At 34.8% G+C, this 17,452-nt stretch overlaps 1 protein-coding gene across 2 annotated transcripts in view; it reads right to left on the reverse strand.

Annotated features, from left to right (window-relative positions):
- CUL1 (cullin 1) overlaps nucleotides 1-17,452 on the reverse strand; it is a 50,562-nt gene that overhangs the window by 20,601 nt on the left and 12,509 nt on the right. For both annotated transcript variants that reach the window (XM_084511915.1, XM_084511914.1), the window contains exons 2-7: nucleotides 15,457-15,747; nucleotides 4,464-4,638; nucleotides 3,339-3,506; nucleotides 2,240-2,290; nucleotides 1,055-1,145; nucleotides 243-406 (exon numbers count right to left, since the gene is read on the reverse strand). In XM_084511915.1, coding sequence (XP_084368041.1) covers nucleotides 243-406; nucleotides 1,055-1,145; nucleotides 2,240-2,290; nucleotides 3,339-3,506; nucleotides 4,464-4,638; nucleotides 15,457-15,596 — 789 coding nt within the window. In that variant the 5' untranslated portion in view covers nucleotides 15,597-15,747. The remainder of the gene's footprint in view (nucleotides 1-242; nucleotides 407-1,054; nucleotides 1,146-2,239; nucleotides 2,291-3,338; nucleotides 3,507-4,463; nucleotides 4,639-15,456; nucleotides 15,748-17,452) is intronic.

The raw sequence follows: 17,452 nt of genomic DNA on the forward strand, positions 1-17,452 counted from the left end.
TTCTGTTTTGCCGGTTAATAAGGTTTCAAATTTTTGTTTTACTTAACAGAAATCACTAAGGAGGCAAACTTCAGACCAGATAAATAAGTAAAACATAGAAGCATATCACCTTAGGGAAAAGAGCGGAATTGTTTTGCTTCTGTAAAGTAATTGTCATTTAAGAAACTGGTAACAAAAGTCAAAAACATAATATTGCTTTACCTCTAACCAGAAAATAACCACAAAGTCATTTAATAACCCACCTTCTTCATATACTCTGTGACTGGGTTCTGTTGCAAAAATTCAGTACTTTCTCGTGTATAAAATCTCTCTGTGTCAGCAAGAAACTGTGATTCAAATGATTCTTTATAAACTGTTAGTGTAGGTCCTTTTGCAAATGCATCATCTTCATTCAGTCCCAGCTCCACTACAAAAAAAAAGAGCAAATATTACTAAAATTGTCTTTATTAAATGGCCCTTTGCAAGTAAACAGGTAGTCTCCTTCTAAGAGACATGAACATAATCAACTGGGACAGTATAAGCATCACTTTTTTTTTTTTTTTTTTTAAGTATATATTTATAGCATTTAAAAACAGCACAAGGACATGAGAAACTCCACTCTCAAAATATAGTTAAAATCCCCCCTTCCGTATTTTCCCTCTTAACAGTTACACGTTATATGCATACTTATTTTTAGTTATGAAACTGGTCATTAATCTGCATGGCAAAATTCTCAACTTCATGCAAATGGGAAAAAAATAATCCCACTCAGCTCTGTAAACTGTTAACACTTTCACCCTTCCGTTTTTTCTCTAAAACTGATTATATGCAAACAACATTATCATTTTTGCTTTCAAACTTTACAAATATTTTATTATTAACTGTAAATATGCATCCAGTGTCTCTACATACATGAAGTTAAACTTCGTATTACTGTACTTATTTTACTCTAAAATGATATTAACTGAACATCCAAGGAGAATAGACAGGAGTCTACTTCTGAGTTCTGATAGGGGATTATCACCACTATTTTTAAAAAAAGAAAATAATTAAACCTTAAAGATATCTCATTTACCATAAGATTGTACAACTCCACTTATCAGCCTGGTATTGATAGTTTCACCATTTCTTTCCTTTTCAATCAGTTTCAACACAGCATTTGTTACCTTAGAAAACAAGGATTAAAAGCAAGTCAAATACAGAAAAAACTGCTGGTAGGTCCAGAAGGGTATTTAATCAGGAATGTATTCTTATGTTAAAAAGCAGTCAAGATCCTTGAGAACAAAATTTAAGGATACCTGAATATATAAAATTTCTACAGACATCACTGAGAGTATGCTACACCTGTAAATTCTACAGTACAATTACAGTACAATTAGTGGTGAGCTAAAAGAGGGTACGAATGTGCTTAGGCTTTTTTTTGTTCCCTTTTATTTACTTCAAATGTTTGTTTTTTGTTCTTTTTTTTTTTTTAATTCAAAAAGCACCTAAAGCAAACTTCTGTTTGCTTTATACCTGAAATATAAGAAAACATCACAATAAGAGTTAACTAACGACCCGTTCTTTAAAAGAAAGCTATTGATCATACTGATGGATACCATGGTATAACTACTGCACCTTTATACTGAAATATAACTAATGCTTTCATAATACAGTATATCTTTTCATCATAAAGTACTAATAAATAAGAGTGAAATATACACAAACACAGTATTTCATTGTGATAGACTCATCTTGCTTTGTATTGTACTGATTCACAAATTTAAAATATATGGTTGACTTGAATCTCCCAGGCATCGGAGTAAGTTAAAAGATCCATAGTAACATGAGATCAAAATCTGGATCAAAATCTCAGATTTGTCACTATCTGTTCTCACAAAATCCTGACTTTCTCAAACATTAAGACATCACTGTCAGTATGTACTCCTGCCTGTCCTGCAAACATTAGGAGTTGTTACTTCATTTATGGCTACCTTCATTAAAGAATGCCAAGGATCCTCTAAGCAAAGAAATAATGAAACAGCGTTGATATCAAAGTTCAACTACTAAAAATAAATAAATGAAATTGAGGCAAGGTTAATTCCCTCAAGATATTTTATCTTAACATCACAAGAAAGGAGCAGAAATCTGTTTTGTTTTCTGGGACTTTTTTATGCCCCTAGTTCTCCTTGGAGCAGTCACTAAGAATATATAAAATTAACTATCTAAAATAATGCTATAGTTACACAATCTGTACACACACATATGTATATAAATATACCTGCTTATTTAATGGCCTGAATAAGCAGTCTCTCCAGGTCACCAAGGCAAGCTAGAGGAAGGGAGGTGAAAGACAGAGTTAAAGAAAAGTACTTGTACACACACAGAGTGTAATTCTTTAAGGAAAATTGATATAGTACACTAAGTAATCAGAACTTATTTTTACAATTATGTTCTGGCACACAAATTTCTCATGCAATAAAACTGTTTCACAGTAAAATTACCTTTTGCTTTATTGCTAGCCCTACTTAAGGTAGAGTTACCTAAGGTGTCCCCTTTTCTGACAGTGATCCACTGCCAGCTCTGAAAAACAACAAACCTCGCATATTACTTTGACATTATACTGCTTTTTCTGTTAATGATTTTCAGGCTGGCACAATCCCTTAGACTAGTGAAAGGCAGAACAGTGGAGAGGGAGCTAAGTAAGAATATCAACTGTTTTTCTACCCTACATAAAGTTATTTTAGTGAAGCAGTAAAACAACGCATCTTTCCTAATGCACCACCAGCAAGGACAATACTTATCCATTATAAAAAAATATACTTTCAGCAGAAAATCTGCACCTCAGATAACTGTGTTCTTCTCTTGTTATATTTGAAAAAAAATTTAAAAAATCAAGATCACATATCAATCTTCCAGACTGATACTACAAACCAAATGTTGTCTGAATCTTGACAGTTTGAATGCTAAAAGATTTGTAGAGATGCATTGAAGTTAACAGAAAGAGGCAATTCACTTCCTGGTCTTGTATTTGAAACACTTGACTGAATTTTAAGTGGAAAGAGAAGGCTATGTAGATACATAAAGATAACAGTACAAGCAGCAAATATCAAGGGACAGCTCTTGTCAGATTGATACTGGTTGTCCCAATAGGTACCAGGTGGATTATACATCCTCAGGTTTAGACTCAAACTTTTACTATATAGTGGTGTGAGGAATAAGGTAAGAGGTGCAATTTCTTTCAACAAATTCTATGATGCCTACTTCAAAACTTCTGTAAACGTCCTACAAATAGCAAGTTTCAAGAAGTGATTTGTAGGATGAGAGTGCAAATAAGACAGGCGAAATGGACAAATCACTCACTTCAAAAGGCTACCTACCGAATATATTTCATATATTCCTTTACGACCTTCATCGCACTCACGACGAACCCAATGTCGATTGAGGTAGGCACATATCCCATTCAGTACTTTGCTTGAAAACCTATAATCTTCCCACTGTTGAGTATAGAATTTCAGCACACTCTCATCCATCAAATCTTCACCATCCTAAAAAAAACAAACAGAAGTTTGCTTGTTTTACTACTACAATACTACTAAAAATTAGTAGTATTTTTAATAAAAAGTAGTATTTAAGGTAAAAAGACATAAGGGTATACAATAAATGTATGCCATGAAATATATTTATAGGAAACATAGGGCTAATACTTTTACAATAAAAAAAGTTAAACCAAAACAATAATCAAACAAAAACCACTAAAATATTAAAAGGAAAGTATAGACAAAGACCCTTTCCTCTGAAAGAGAAAGATGGTTCTATATTAGAAACAGACAACTACACTGATGAGTGTGCTAGGGAGACGGACAAGTACTATGTAGAAATTCAGGTATCTTTCCAAACTGGACCAGTACACTTTGAATTGACATGGAAATAAAACCCTGAGACACCTTCACGCAGCCATGTAAATTAATTACAAGGTAGACTTCAAGACTAAGAATTGTTTTACTGTTGCTCAAAAACTAAAATCCTAAAAATCAAAAGCATGGTTCCTTAATGCTTTTCCAAAAACAGATAGGAAAATTTTCTCTTACAATGTAGCCCATTGCTCTATTAGTAATATATCAATTATAATAAATTAAGGTCTACCATCAAGCATTTTCAACAATACAGGCAACCATTTTTTCAGCACTACTAATATGCTGGTTAACAGGTTAGAAAGTCTGGCTATACTTGTTCAAGTTACAGGACAATTTAAGATGACATGTAATGTTACTTTTATAACACATGCACACAAACCCCTTTGGCAGGAAAAGGGGGAAAAAAAGCTTATGTCGAGGTAAAGCCTACAATACCTTCTAATGTTTAATGGAATGCTTGAGATGAAAGCAGATTTCAAGATCATCCAATTTACTTCCAACGATTGCACACAGTTATGTAGGTACAAGTTTTTCCTCAAGTCAGCCCATATTACTATAAACAACAATTGATCTAACATTCCATCTTACCTTAAGAAGATTTGTCAAGTAGTTCTTCAGAAATTCTTTTAGGCGTTTGTACAACTCCAAACCCACAAACTGAGCACCTCCAGGTGTTTGGCCCTTTTTTGATTTAGAAGGAGGTACTCCAGCTCCACGTGCTTGATTAGACTGGTGTACACTAGTACAGTAGTTATAAACGTGACTGACAAGGAAGTTAAGGAATATGTATGTGTGAGCACAGGACATTAAGAATACAATAAAAAAAAATCAAGTCAATTTAAAGAAACTACTTTTATATTACTGTAAATGACTTCACCATATATTACATTAACTCATATATTACTCATAACTCAGATAACTCATATATTACATATATTACATTATATAACTCATATATTACATTAACTCATAAAATAAAATCAAAGCTAAGAAAAATAATTTTAAGCAGAACTATCTTAGCAGAAGTGTACACTGTGGACTGCACGGCAAATACTGATACAAACATTAAATATACCTAACAAGACCACCAACAAAATGAAGTAATGGAATTTTCTGAGAAGGTTGTTTTTAAGGTTTGAATTGAATTTATCTGATGCATTATAATGGCTTTCTAAAAATACATAAGCTTTCATATGAACAGGAAGAAATTTCAACACTTTCCTCAACATAAAGAGAACTTTGTGATGAGATTCACCAAAACCCAATTTACAGCTAGAAGTGTAACTGAACTATCTGCTTGCAATATTTTTTCCTCTCATATCAGTACAACCTGGAAGACTTATTGTATCTGTTAGCAAGACATTTCAAGAGAACATTCTGTTTTCTGGAAGAAAAAACAACAACGAAAACAAACATTCAAATACTCATAATTCTTCCAAAGTTGTAAGTGGAAGTCACATTGCTTGAAACACTTCATGTAAGAAAGCATCCTAAAAGAAACTGCACTCCACAAACAAAGGAAAAAGCTAGGTCAGTAACAATGAATGCAACTGGACATTGACGATGTAACAACAAAAGTGATTACTCACTCAACAAACAATTTGTCAACAAGAAGAAAGATACCGAGCAGTGATGCTTCTACTGATAGTCTAAGATCAGGCTTTTGAGTCACATATCTCGTTAGAGCAATGTTGCAGTAAGTGATCTAAAAGGTCTAATTTGGCTGTAACTTGTGTTTTAACTAATGGGTCAAGCTTTAACCACTAGACAGGCTTTGCCCATGGTATGTCACACATTAGGAAATTAGTATATTGCCGAGATTTGGCTTTTTCGTTCCCTTCTGAAAGACCAGCACGATAAAATGAAAGAAATCACTGTGATTAAATACCAAGGGCATTAGAAACACAATCCATTACAGTCATTATAACAGACTTGCTTCTGGTATTTAAACAGTAAAGCTCAAGCAGAAAAACTTCTGAAAAATACTCAGTTATCTCCTTTGCAATTTAAGAAATATTTCACAAACAATCTTAAACTGGGTTTTCAGCTTCAGAGTGTACTCTACACCACAAGGAAAGAGATTCATGTGTTTTGTTGTTGTTGTTGTTTTTGATGAATTTCAAAGGAAAAGTCTATTTCAATCCTACATGTATACTCACATGCTTGCTTAGAAAGTCATCTTATTCTGCCCAAAACTATAATGCTCTTTGCCAAAAGTTAACCATTTTGGAAAATGTATATTATAACCTCAGTCGTTACCTGTTACCTCTTCTAGGTGCCAAGTAATGATAGCAAACAGTCTGAAACCTTTATTTGCGCTTAGTAACTGAAGCTTTATCAGCTTCCTAATCTCTTATCAGCCACTTATTACCTGAACATTATCGATTTCTTTCAGCTCCTAGCTACTTGTTTGTTCAACTTTCCTGGCACTGTCACTACTTGTATCATTTAGACTTCGATTTCAGAATTCCCCATTTAAGTGAGCAATGTTATACAGTACAACAAATTTTCTCTGGGTACAAAACTTTTCCCTCCCACAAAGAAGAAAAAAAGCAGGGCTTATCTCACAGTTTAACTTTAAAATATTTAACTTAAGGTGCTCTGGATTGTGTAATGTGCCTCCATAATGATGTAAGGAATTTAGAGTTTTGATTTATAAATACTGAGCTTAGAGTTTTGCCTCCTCCTTCTCCTAGCTCTCCTAACCCAAGTGGCTTTAATCAAGCCTAAAAATACAAGGAGCCCAGATGGTGAGTAATTCTTACATTTTTTGTGAATACAGCCTGATGATAATAATACTCTTTCTGCTCTTCTCCAACAATCATCCCAACAGCCTTCAGAAAAATAAGAGACCAACACTAGAAGACATAAGCCTTTTTTCAGCCCTACACATTTTACTGTTAAATCCAGGACTTCCTGTAAAGTAAACGCTGAGAAAGATTTTGCAATCTTTTGTCCATTCCTTACAGTAATCATCTCAGAGATGAAGTAAAAACATACCAGTAGTAGCCACCTTTACTTGTAGTTCCAGCTTCATTCTCACTAGCCAAAGTGTCCAAGATGGCACTTTCCAAATACTCTACTTTAGTTGTTCTGCGCAAGTCAAAATGAAGTTATAGTTTGTCTGTGCAGAAGGCAGTTTGTAAGTGCAAACAACTCTTCGACATATTATGCATAAAAGAAAACTTAGGCTTTGTTTACAATCTGCACCTCCGTCTGGTAAAGCCAGCCACTGACAGAAAGACTGACATATGCAAAACAAAATCAGAGATGTGCTGCCTGCAGCAAAGTACATGCCAGTCCATCTGAGAATCACAAGAAGAATGGTATAAAAATATTTCTTGGTTGCAGAAAGCAAAGTAATCCCCTTCAACTGCCTTGTACTTTGGAAGTCAAGTACATACCAAATGTCTATTACGAAACATTTCTGTGGATGTTTTCACAGTTCTGCATAGTGATTCACATATTACGACAATCAGAGAAATTAATTTATCAATAGTTTACACTACAGTGAAGTTGCATTGCACCCAAACCTTCTGACTTCTAAACTTCAAGGTTGGTTCAGCAAGCAGACAAACCATCTTAAGGATTAGATGAATCTTTATGTCATCTTTATAGTGAAAGAGGAATTAGATTTATGTATCTAAATTAAGGTTTGAGGTAGGAGACAAAAAGCAAGTTTGTAAATTTATTCAGTATTGTGTAAGTTGAGATGAAAAATCTTTCAAAACTTTATTCTTCTCTAAAATGTGATTCAAGAAGCATTCAAAGACTAAAATTAATTTTACCATCTTTGTCTTCAATACAATTTACGCTGCTTTTAAAACAACCTTTACTCAGTTTCTGAAGCCGAGCAGCTACCATTTCATAATGAATTCATGGCTTTGTACAACATACCTACTGAAGGAAACAATCCTGACAAACAAAATGCACCTGGAAGGCTTAATATCCATCCTTGCCACCTACTTTTCTAGTAGGACAGGAGTTCATGCAGACAGTCAGTGTGGATTTGAGGAAGCGACTGCCATGACAACTAACCATTTTTCCTTTTCCCAGATCATATGCTAAGAGGTTCTAAATTTCTGTGTCAGCACAGGGGAAATGAAACAGTCTCTCAGTAGTACTGAATAAACTTTTTGAACAAGTACACCATGAAAACAGTAAGCTTGAGAGTGCTATGGTCACCTCTAAACTAACCCCTTCTCCAGAAAAGTACCAAAATACTTCATGAGGCATTTTTTCCTCAAGGAGCAAGTGCAGACAAAATATGGAAGACAAGTATCAATTTTGTAATTCAATACAACAGGAAAACACTCAGACTTTACACCAATGGATGTGAATTACTTAATTTCATGAGTTTCTAATTTTAAACATATAAAGAAAGCTGTGCTTCTGAGCTAATAACTGATTCCCCTTTCAGTAGCACAGCTGGGTCCCCACAGTTCTCCCATATTGCTATGAAAATAGCATAGCTGGAGTACAGATGTGTAAAAATAAAAGGAAGTGAAAGGGAAGCAGAAATAATATAATTTAGCACAAAGCTACATTATTGATGGCAGAGAAACGACCGCAAAGCTTTTACAACAAGAAGACAAATCCAAACTACCTTCTAACCAGAGTTTTTGTTATTGATTTCAGTCTCTTTATAATGAAGATAAAGCATAAATTTGCTATTTTACATATCTAAATCAGTAATTAACTCTATGCCAAATGCCATCACCCTAAGAGTAGGTCGAAACAAACAGGTTCAGATTAGTTATACTTTGGTATAATTAAGAAAAATGGAAATTTTTGACAACAGTAATGCAAGAACAACATATAGAAAGGTATTGAAAACATCAACAACAACAAAATGCTAGGAAAAGCTGTGGAAATTTTGTATTCTTGTAAAACCACCTCCAATAAAACAGTACAGCTCACCATTTTCAATAGAGAACTGCTTTACGCATTTCCTTCAGACAGATTAAAGTCATTTCAATTCATGTGTCCAGATTACATTGGGTGAATTTCACAAAACCATCTCGTGCATAAATAAAAATTATGAGAGAAGTATACATGTCTATATGACTTTAACACCTCATCAAACAAACAGATTAATGACATTTTGCACAGGTTTTTGAAATGATGAGGCTGCCAAGATCAAACCACTTTTCAGAACAAGTGCTTTAAACCTGAAATTCAGCTTTCTGAGGAGTAGCAATGAGAAGGAAAAAAAAAAAAAACATACAAAAAAAAAGACCAAAAAATAAAACCACAAGCCTTAATTCTTTTCAGGAAGGTATCAGCAAGAGCCCATTTTTAAGTCAATTCAGTTAGGAAAGGTTACAGATACTCCACAAAGCAGTTCAAACAAAGTCCAAACAAAAAACACCCCGGCTCCAGCCCCACACATTCTCCATCTGAGTTTCAATACAATTTATTCTATGATCAATTACACATTTAAGTCTTTATATGACATACTACTGCTTTGCTAAGCTATTCCCATGTTAATCAAGGAAAGACTGAGGCAGTGAATGTAGGACCTATTACAGAATCAGCCATGCATGCTGCTGTAAGAATCCATGCATAATCAAATTCACATACATTTATGAAAGTCTGAGATCTGAGAAACTTCCAGCAAAAGCCATCTAAAGACTAATAGACAACTTCTTGTTTCCATCTGCATGGCATAAAACCAGAAAAATAGCAGAGAAGTGCTGAGTTAAAAGGAAAACACAGATTTTCAAACTCAAATACATACACAAAGCGTACAGTCTTTATGTCAATGTGTAAGAACCACTATAATTGAGGTTAAGTTTAAAGTTCTGTGCATCGACAGAAGTTGATTTTGTACAGAACATTCTTGGTTACTACAAGCAAGTAGAACAGGATGTGATCAGCACAGAGATGAGAATAAAGAAGGAACTGATCACGCTAAAATAAATATATTCTGCACTTCTTCAAAACCAAAGCAGCAATTGTTATAAGTATACACAAGACTGTACCATTATACCTACATTTCTGCATAACCACGTGTACCCTTCAAAAAGTGTAAACAAATTCATTTACTTGTACCACAAGTGCATTTACTTCTACCTTCACATTCCAAGTAAGCTCTAACTTGCACACAAGAAACGCTAAGAAATATCATATTGAATGTAAACAGGATTACTACTAGCACAGTGGAGGCTGCTTTGATGTATGCAGAGTGACCTCAATTTGCCATTAATGTGAACGGATAGCTTAGAATCTCAAAAGAAAGCGGAACTGTTTCTAAGGCTTAAAAACTGCATACTCTAGCATCCCAGTATATTTTTCTGTACAGAAAGAATAAGGGACATTAAGAAAAAAAAACACAAGATGTTGTACTGCCCAGTAACAGCAGATTCACGCGATCAGTAAATAAAAGATTCTTATAGTTTTAAAGTATTTCTGCTTATTAGAAGTCTTAACTAAAGAATCTTACAAGAATTTCAGTAAAATTTCAGTAAATGCCATTAGGACAAGGGCTGCAAAAGAAGCAATAATTTCATGATTCTCCTTGGGGAAAACGTTCTACTGGTGCTGAATCTATCCACAGGCAAAGACATGTTTCATGTATTTATATATTTTATTTTATGAACAGGGAGATTATCCTGAGTCATCTGGCATTTTTAGAATGTAAATATACTACAACGTATATAATAATGTTTTTTCCTTATTGCATGCTAAAATCTGAGACAAAACCACAATAACCTTTTCTGATGTACAATTACATGATGCAATGGATAATCAAAAACTACCACTTCATTAAAGCTAGTTTAAAAAGTTGAATCACAGTAAGCAAATTTAGAAACAAGGGAAAAATGTTCATAAAATGATGAAATTAGACAGAAAAGCCTAACCTTTATTTATCCTTACTTTAAAATACTTAATATAATTATTTTCAAAAATTATTGCCAAGTTGTTAATAAAGGGACAATAATATAATAAAGTTGATTTGAACACTGCAGATGCACTTTTCAGTAAAACAATCAAACCTTCCATAGTACTTGTCCGATTACCAATTAAAACATTTTAAGCTCTCTCTCTACTTCACGTAGACTGAGATCTTACTCACAGTAAATTAATGATGCCTAGAATCCTTAAACAGTTCCTCCCCCCAGCTGAACATATTCCTTAAACATTACAACTGAACGAAAAGATTCCTCTGTTCAACAGGTACAAAATAATTGCACTGCCTAAAAAAGAATCTATAAATGCTTCCCAGATTATGTTCTGTAAAGTAAGACAGTAAGAGCTTCAGTTTAAGGGAAAAAAAAATCTTGAGTTTTCAAATAAGTACACAGGTATGAAATAACGGTGAACCACTGAGCTTTCCATTCATCAATCATACCTGTAAATTGAAGACTTCTTTAGGAAGAGTAACTTCAAGAAGTTATTTAGCTTTCTGGGTAAGCCACTGTGAAAATTACTGCACCATATTGAACTAGCATGAATGTTTTCTGATAGTCTAATACCTGGTCTGAGTATCTGTTTAGGATATATAAAAGAGGGTAAGTTACAAAGTCCTTTCATTCCCTCCACTGCAGAATTTAAATCTGAATGTGTGGAAATCCCAATTCATCTGAGGAAAATAAATCACAGACTTATCGAATAATTAGTTTAAAAAACTGTTGACAGTTTCTGTAATAAAATAATAGTAAAATGGAAGATGTACAAATATTTTACCATTGCCAGATGGGTGTTGGCAAGAGGTAGCCATGAAGATAAGTGACTTATTCAACTTGTTCTTATTTGTATTTTTATAAGAGTCATTCTAGTAAGTAAACAAAGTAATAGGTGTTCCATCAAGAATTCAGAAGCTCACGACTTGCTTTGCAAGGATGGTGCTTTCTTGGACAGACCCACTGCCAGTTGCATCAAAAATAGATCAAATGACATGGAGCAATACTCTGCATACATTGGTAATGCTACTCCCTGACTTATTGCAACAAGTGGGGTTCCTCTTTTGTTGTTTTTGTTGCAGAACGGTGGCTTGAGCTCATTTTCCCTTTGTATAAGGGAGACAGAACAACTTATCAGTAAACTACCCTCTCATGGGTAGTGACATGAAAATTTTCATGTGCAGTGATATCAAAATTTGCTGCTTTTCTCCACTGTTCCACAAACTTCATCACTGTTACAGAACTGACTTTTACAACCTAGTCCTTTTCCCAACAGCCTCCAAACTAATTACCACTAAAGGAAAAAAAAAAAAAAAGAGGGAAAACAACAAGTACCATTCTAAAATAATTTCGTTTCTATAAGGAAGTTCTCAACAGGAAATAAAGAACACATATCAGAAAGTAATTACAGTACAATCCATCATAACTGTGCAAAGAGCGGTAAATAAAAATATCACACCTTCTCTAAAGGACTGCTCTTCTGGTTAGGTGCTTTGACATAGCTGGTAGGACAAAAATGAATCACAAAGTATGTGCTGCACTAAAAAAAAAAAAAAAAAAAACACATCCTGAAATAAGAAGCACAAAGGAATCTGAAAGAATAGGGATTGAAGTCTTTAGAACTACCATTCAGAAACAAGATCTCTTGGTTTACTTCTTCAATATTCTGCGATCTAGAAAACACCCAGAATAATCAACTTTTTAATTCTCCTGCTAGAAGAAAGCATATAAAAACTTAAATACCAGCTCTGACCTATACTCAGAGATTGAATCCACTGTCTCACAAAAGGACTGTCTGGATAAAGAGAATGAGTAGAGATAGGATGGAAGGTCCAAACTGTCTGAACTGCTTAACTCTTCCTCTACTTTCTAAAATCCATTTTAACAAAGCACAACAAGAACTTCCACACCTCCAAACAATGCTGGCTAAAAGTTCAATACCAGATACAGAAGCAAAGGCAGTTGCACACAACAAAAAAGGATGAGGAAATGACTGAACTGTCCACTCCACAAGATTTCCAAACTGGTGTCACATTCAGCCTTCTCAGAAGTAAGGCTGATCTTCAGGCCTTACACTCTGCTGAAACTCATCTGTTTTGCTTTCCAAACCCAGCTATTCAGAGCCTCTTGAAAAGTCTGCCAATCTACTAGACTCATTGTATGTGATGACTGATCAAATGTTTCCCATACTGCATCTAAAAGGGGATAAATCTTCTTTCAAGCACAACTTTTGAACATTTGCACTTGATATAGGATGTAAAGTGCATTATCATCTTGATAATTGATTCAGAACTCCTAGCCTAACCAGCGTCAAATATTCTGAGGTACCAGACTATTAAATTAACCCACAAATAAATATAAAAGTCAACTACCAAAATTATTCACCAAATGAATTCACTCATGGAAGAAACAAAATCCATCTAAATTTCAGGCTCAACAAATCACTTGAAGCAGCAAGAAGCAAATGAGTAGTTAATATACAAGATATCCCTTTCACAGCTTCATCCAATGAGTATTTGAGAACATCTGATGGAGAGGGGAAAAAAAGTAGATGCTTCAAGAGTATTATTACACCAGGTATTTAGTCTTCAGCTGAACTGCTTGATAGAACACACACACAGGAATATGTTAAAGACTCAAAAGAAAAAAAAAAAATCCCTCAGAGGTTCTAGTACATGTCAGATTTCTCGCAAACATTGAACTTCTGCAGATTTGTTTTGTTCAGTAAAGAACAACACTGAATCTAGCAACACAAGGCTTCAGTCATCTCAAGTCTTGGGAAGAGTTCTGACCCTAAACTAAATGTTATTTCATCTTCCTGCCTCTAACAAAAAAATCTAGACAAAATCGAGAGACACCTCAGGGCGTTTTTTCTACTTTGGAGCATGGATTCTGTAAGCATACACACCTGTAAGATTACACACCTGCTCTGAGATTATAAATGCAGAAAACAAACTTTTCTGTCTCCTTAGAAAGTCCAGAGAACCACAGGACTAACTGACTTATATTGCCTTGCATTTTTTTTTTTTTTTTAAAGTTGTCTCTTCACATAAGTTCACAAAAATAGACTAAAATTCGAGGCACAATTCCAACTAAGTGCCAATAACAATTTTAAGATTAATTTATGTATCAGAATAATAACTTTTATTAAAAATCTCCAAAAATTAAGAAAACTATCAGAATTACTTGAAGTAAGGAAATGCATACAACCATTCAATTTCTTTTGTCATATGTCTACACACTTTGCTTTACCAAAACCTTCTTAAACAGTACTTAACTCTACTGGGCAGTAGAAGGTTCTTAGAGTGAATACTGACCAACAGATGCAAATAGAACAGGTGAGAGATTTCACCTTACTGTGGTTCTTTGTCATATCCAACTGCATGTCACTTTTTACAGAAGGCACAAAAGCAGGATTTATCACTTTCCAAACAACGTCCTGAAATTAAGCACTGAATATGTAATACAGGAAGAGGCACAAGTCTCTTTAAAAATCAGTGATCGAAGATCACAGAATCATGGAATGGTTTGGATTGGAAGGCGGCCTTACAGACCATCTAAATCCAACCCTCTGCCACGGGCAGGGATGCCTCCACCAGACCAGGCTGCCCAAGGCCCCATCCAGCCTGGCCTCAAACACTTACAGGGATGGGGCATCCACAGCTTCTCTGGGCAACCCGTGCCAGTGCCTCACCACCCTCAGAGTAGAGTTTCTTCCTTATATCTAACCTAAATCTATCCTCTTTTAGCTTAAAAACATTATTTCTTGTCCTATCATTACAGTCCCTGACAAAGAATCCCTCTCCAGCTTTCCTGTAGGCCCCATTCAGGTACTAGAAGTCCACAATAAGGTCTCCCCAGAGCCTTCTCTTCTCCAGGCTGAACAACCCCAACTCCCTCAGCCTGTCTTCGTAGAAGAGGTGCTCCAGCCCTTTGACCACCTTCCTTTGGACTCGCTTTAATACAACCATGTCCTTCTTGTGCTGGGGGCCCCAGAGCTGAACATGGTGCTCCAGGTGGGAGGTCTCACAAGAGCAGAGTAGAGGTTGGGAATTACCTTCAACTACTTGACCTCAATCCTGACATACTACCTGACAGAAAAAAGTTTCCTGAAGCTTTCCAAGTAGTAGTTTGCTACACATACAAGGATGAACACAGCAACAATCTCCAGAATAGGAGATGCTGGAAAACTTCAATAGCTCTTGGATACAAATTAGCAATTCAAGAGAAATCCATTGTGCGCATCCTCACACCAGCTGGAAAAATCATGAAAACAACTCAGCTTAAAGAACTATTTTGAAGTTCACAAGAGAAAATTTTTCAAGGTAACTGGACATTACAAATCACACCCAAAAAATAATGCCAAAATCTAACATATAAAGGAAAAAAAAATAATAAAAAATTAAATATCTGCTCTATCAAATAATCATAATCAAACCTGAAATTCAGAAATATACATAACGAAGAGTTTTCCAGAACAATAAGTCTTTCTGCTTACTTGCAAGAAAGAATAAATAGAAATGGCTGATCATTAAACAGAAAAGGCTGATATATTCTTAAACATCACTAAATCAACTACTTACGAAGCAATTTTAAATTTAAAAATGTAAAAAAATATTTTTCATCTACCAACAATGAAAGAATGAAAGTACTAATTGGCTTAGATGCTAGGATACGTGTAGAGTTCCATGTATCTGGATTTTGCCATACTTTGTCTGGTGTAAACCTGTTGAATTCCAGCTCTTAGGTCATCCCATATCTGGTCAAGACCAATTTGTTTAAGTCCATGCGGGTTCTGACTCCTATTAGATGACATTTTGTATTTCCTGTGAAGTCTTCCAGTGCAGCAGCCTGAGATCTGGTTATTCCTCCATCAGAGTCACAAGCAAAGCAACATTATAAATTCAGTTGCAGTAACTCTAAGATATTCTTTATATGCAAACAGCAAGGCTTCCCAGGAAGAAAATCTGCAAAAGGAAAAAAAAGATGCATATATTACAAAACTGTCCAATCAAATTCATTAGCACTAGAATGAAAAATGTAAAATTAGTGATCTCTTTGGTACATTTTCATTTACACGAGATATCCATGATCCAGAACCAAAAGAATTTAATTTTGCAATTCAGCAATTCACTACAACATGCAACTGTTAGTATCCAGATCTGTACAAAGCGTATAGGTACCTCTGTCAGCACAGTTGACAATAAAAACCTAACACTAATAATAAATGTAATAGAAATAATTGTTCCAAGAAGCAGACACTATCCTGCCATGAAGTGTTTCCTCCCTCCAATATTTGACACCAACTTATGGTTCTGTGATAACTCATGGTTTAACAACACCATGATACATAGCCAAGATAACCACAAGGTATCTAATACCATTATTTTTCTTTTATATCACTAAACTCTTCTAGACTCGAGATTCTATCACAGATAATCTGAAAGTCCAAGGTATTTTGGGAGCAGAGCATTTTGTATTTGGTAGATACATGCTTACATTAATTTCTGTGTTAAGTAAAATAACATCACTTCCTTTAATGTCATTGTATGAGCAGGAAAACATGCAGTCAATAATGGTCAGAAGAAAGAACAACTAATTGAATGCACAGAATAAAGATCCATTTTTACAAGTCCTTTGAATTTATTTGCAATTTTAATATGTCTCATCCTCTGTAGCAACCAAATTAAGAAGATTTCCTAGAGTGACAAAGGAGGTAACATGATTAAAAAATAATCCACAATAATCAAGTTGTAATAAATCAGGATCAGCTTACCCTAGAGTGCATTCACTGAAATGTTGTAATACTCAAAACACAGTGAAACATATCATTACTCTTTGCACTGTTTCTACAGAAAAAAAGAATACAGCCCTATGATAAACCTGTCCTGTAATGGAGTCTGCTGGCAAAGGGCCAAGTGAATCCTTCTGTAAATTCAAGGATAGTATGTGCCAAGACCTGATAAATCCTGTTATTTGTTTTTGACCTCTGAGCAGTGGAAGATGAAGATATACTTCCATGATCTAAAATACATCATAGGTACTTCACCACAGCCACTTCTAGACTTTGTATGTTGCACTCCAAATTCCACAGTTCAAGATTAAAGATAATATCACACCTTACGTCTGCTCCCCCTGCAAATTATTGGGAAAGGGGAACACACAACATTCAGTTTTTTCAGTCAGCAAATCAGTCCTTACCCAAATAACACGCAAGTTAACATTCCTCATAGTCATTTACTATCCATCACCCACAAGTATTTAAATCTCAAATTCTAAGTAAAAAACATGTATAATTATTTAGATGATGTAAATCTGCAAGATGAGACAGTACTTGCTGCAATCAGAGAAACTGCTTCTGTAGCTATTTTTTCTTTTAACATGAGCAACAATTACTTGGAAGATCAGGAGAGAAAAATGAGAATACAATCAATATATGTATCTTATAAAATGTATATTTAAAGTTTAACTTTGCTGTTCTGTGCTTCTGTAGTTACAGCAAACTGATTGTTAGAGGCATGTGAATCACCATGCTGCACTGGAAAACAGATCACACAGATCACACCTTATTGGTATTTCATTTCTGGAAAACAAACTTGCCACGAAACTAAAAGTGATGGGATTTCCACAACTTAGCAATGAACACCAGGAAGAACAAAGGTCCACAAGTGG

The sequence above is a fragment of the Aythya ferina genome (assembly GCF_964211825.1).
Source record: "Aythya ferina genome assembly, chromosome: 2".
NCBI lineage: Eukaryota > Metazoa > Chordata > Aves > Anseriformes > Anatidae > Aythya > Aythya ferina.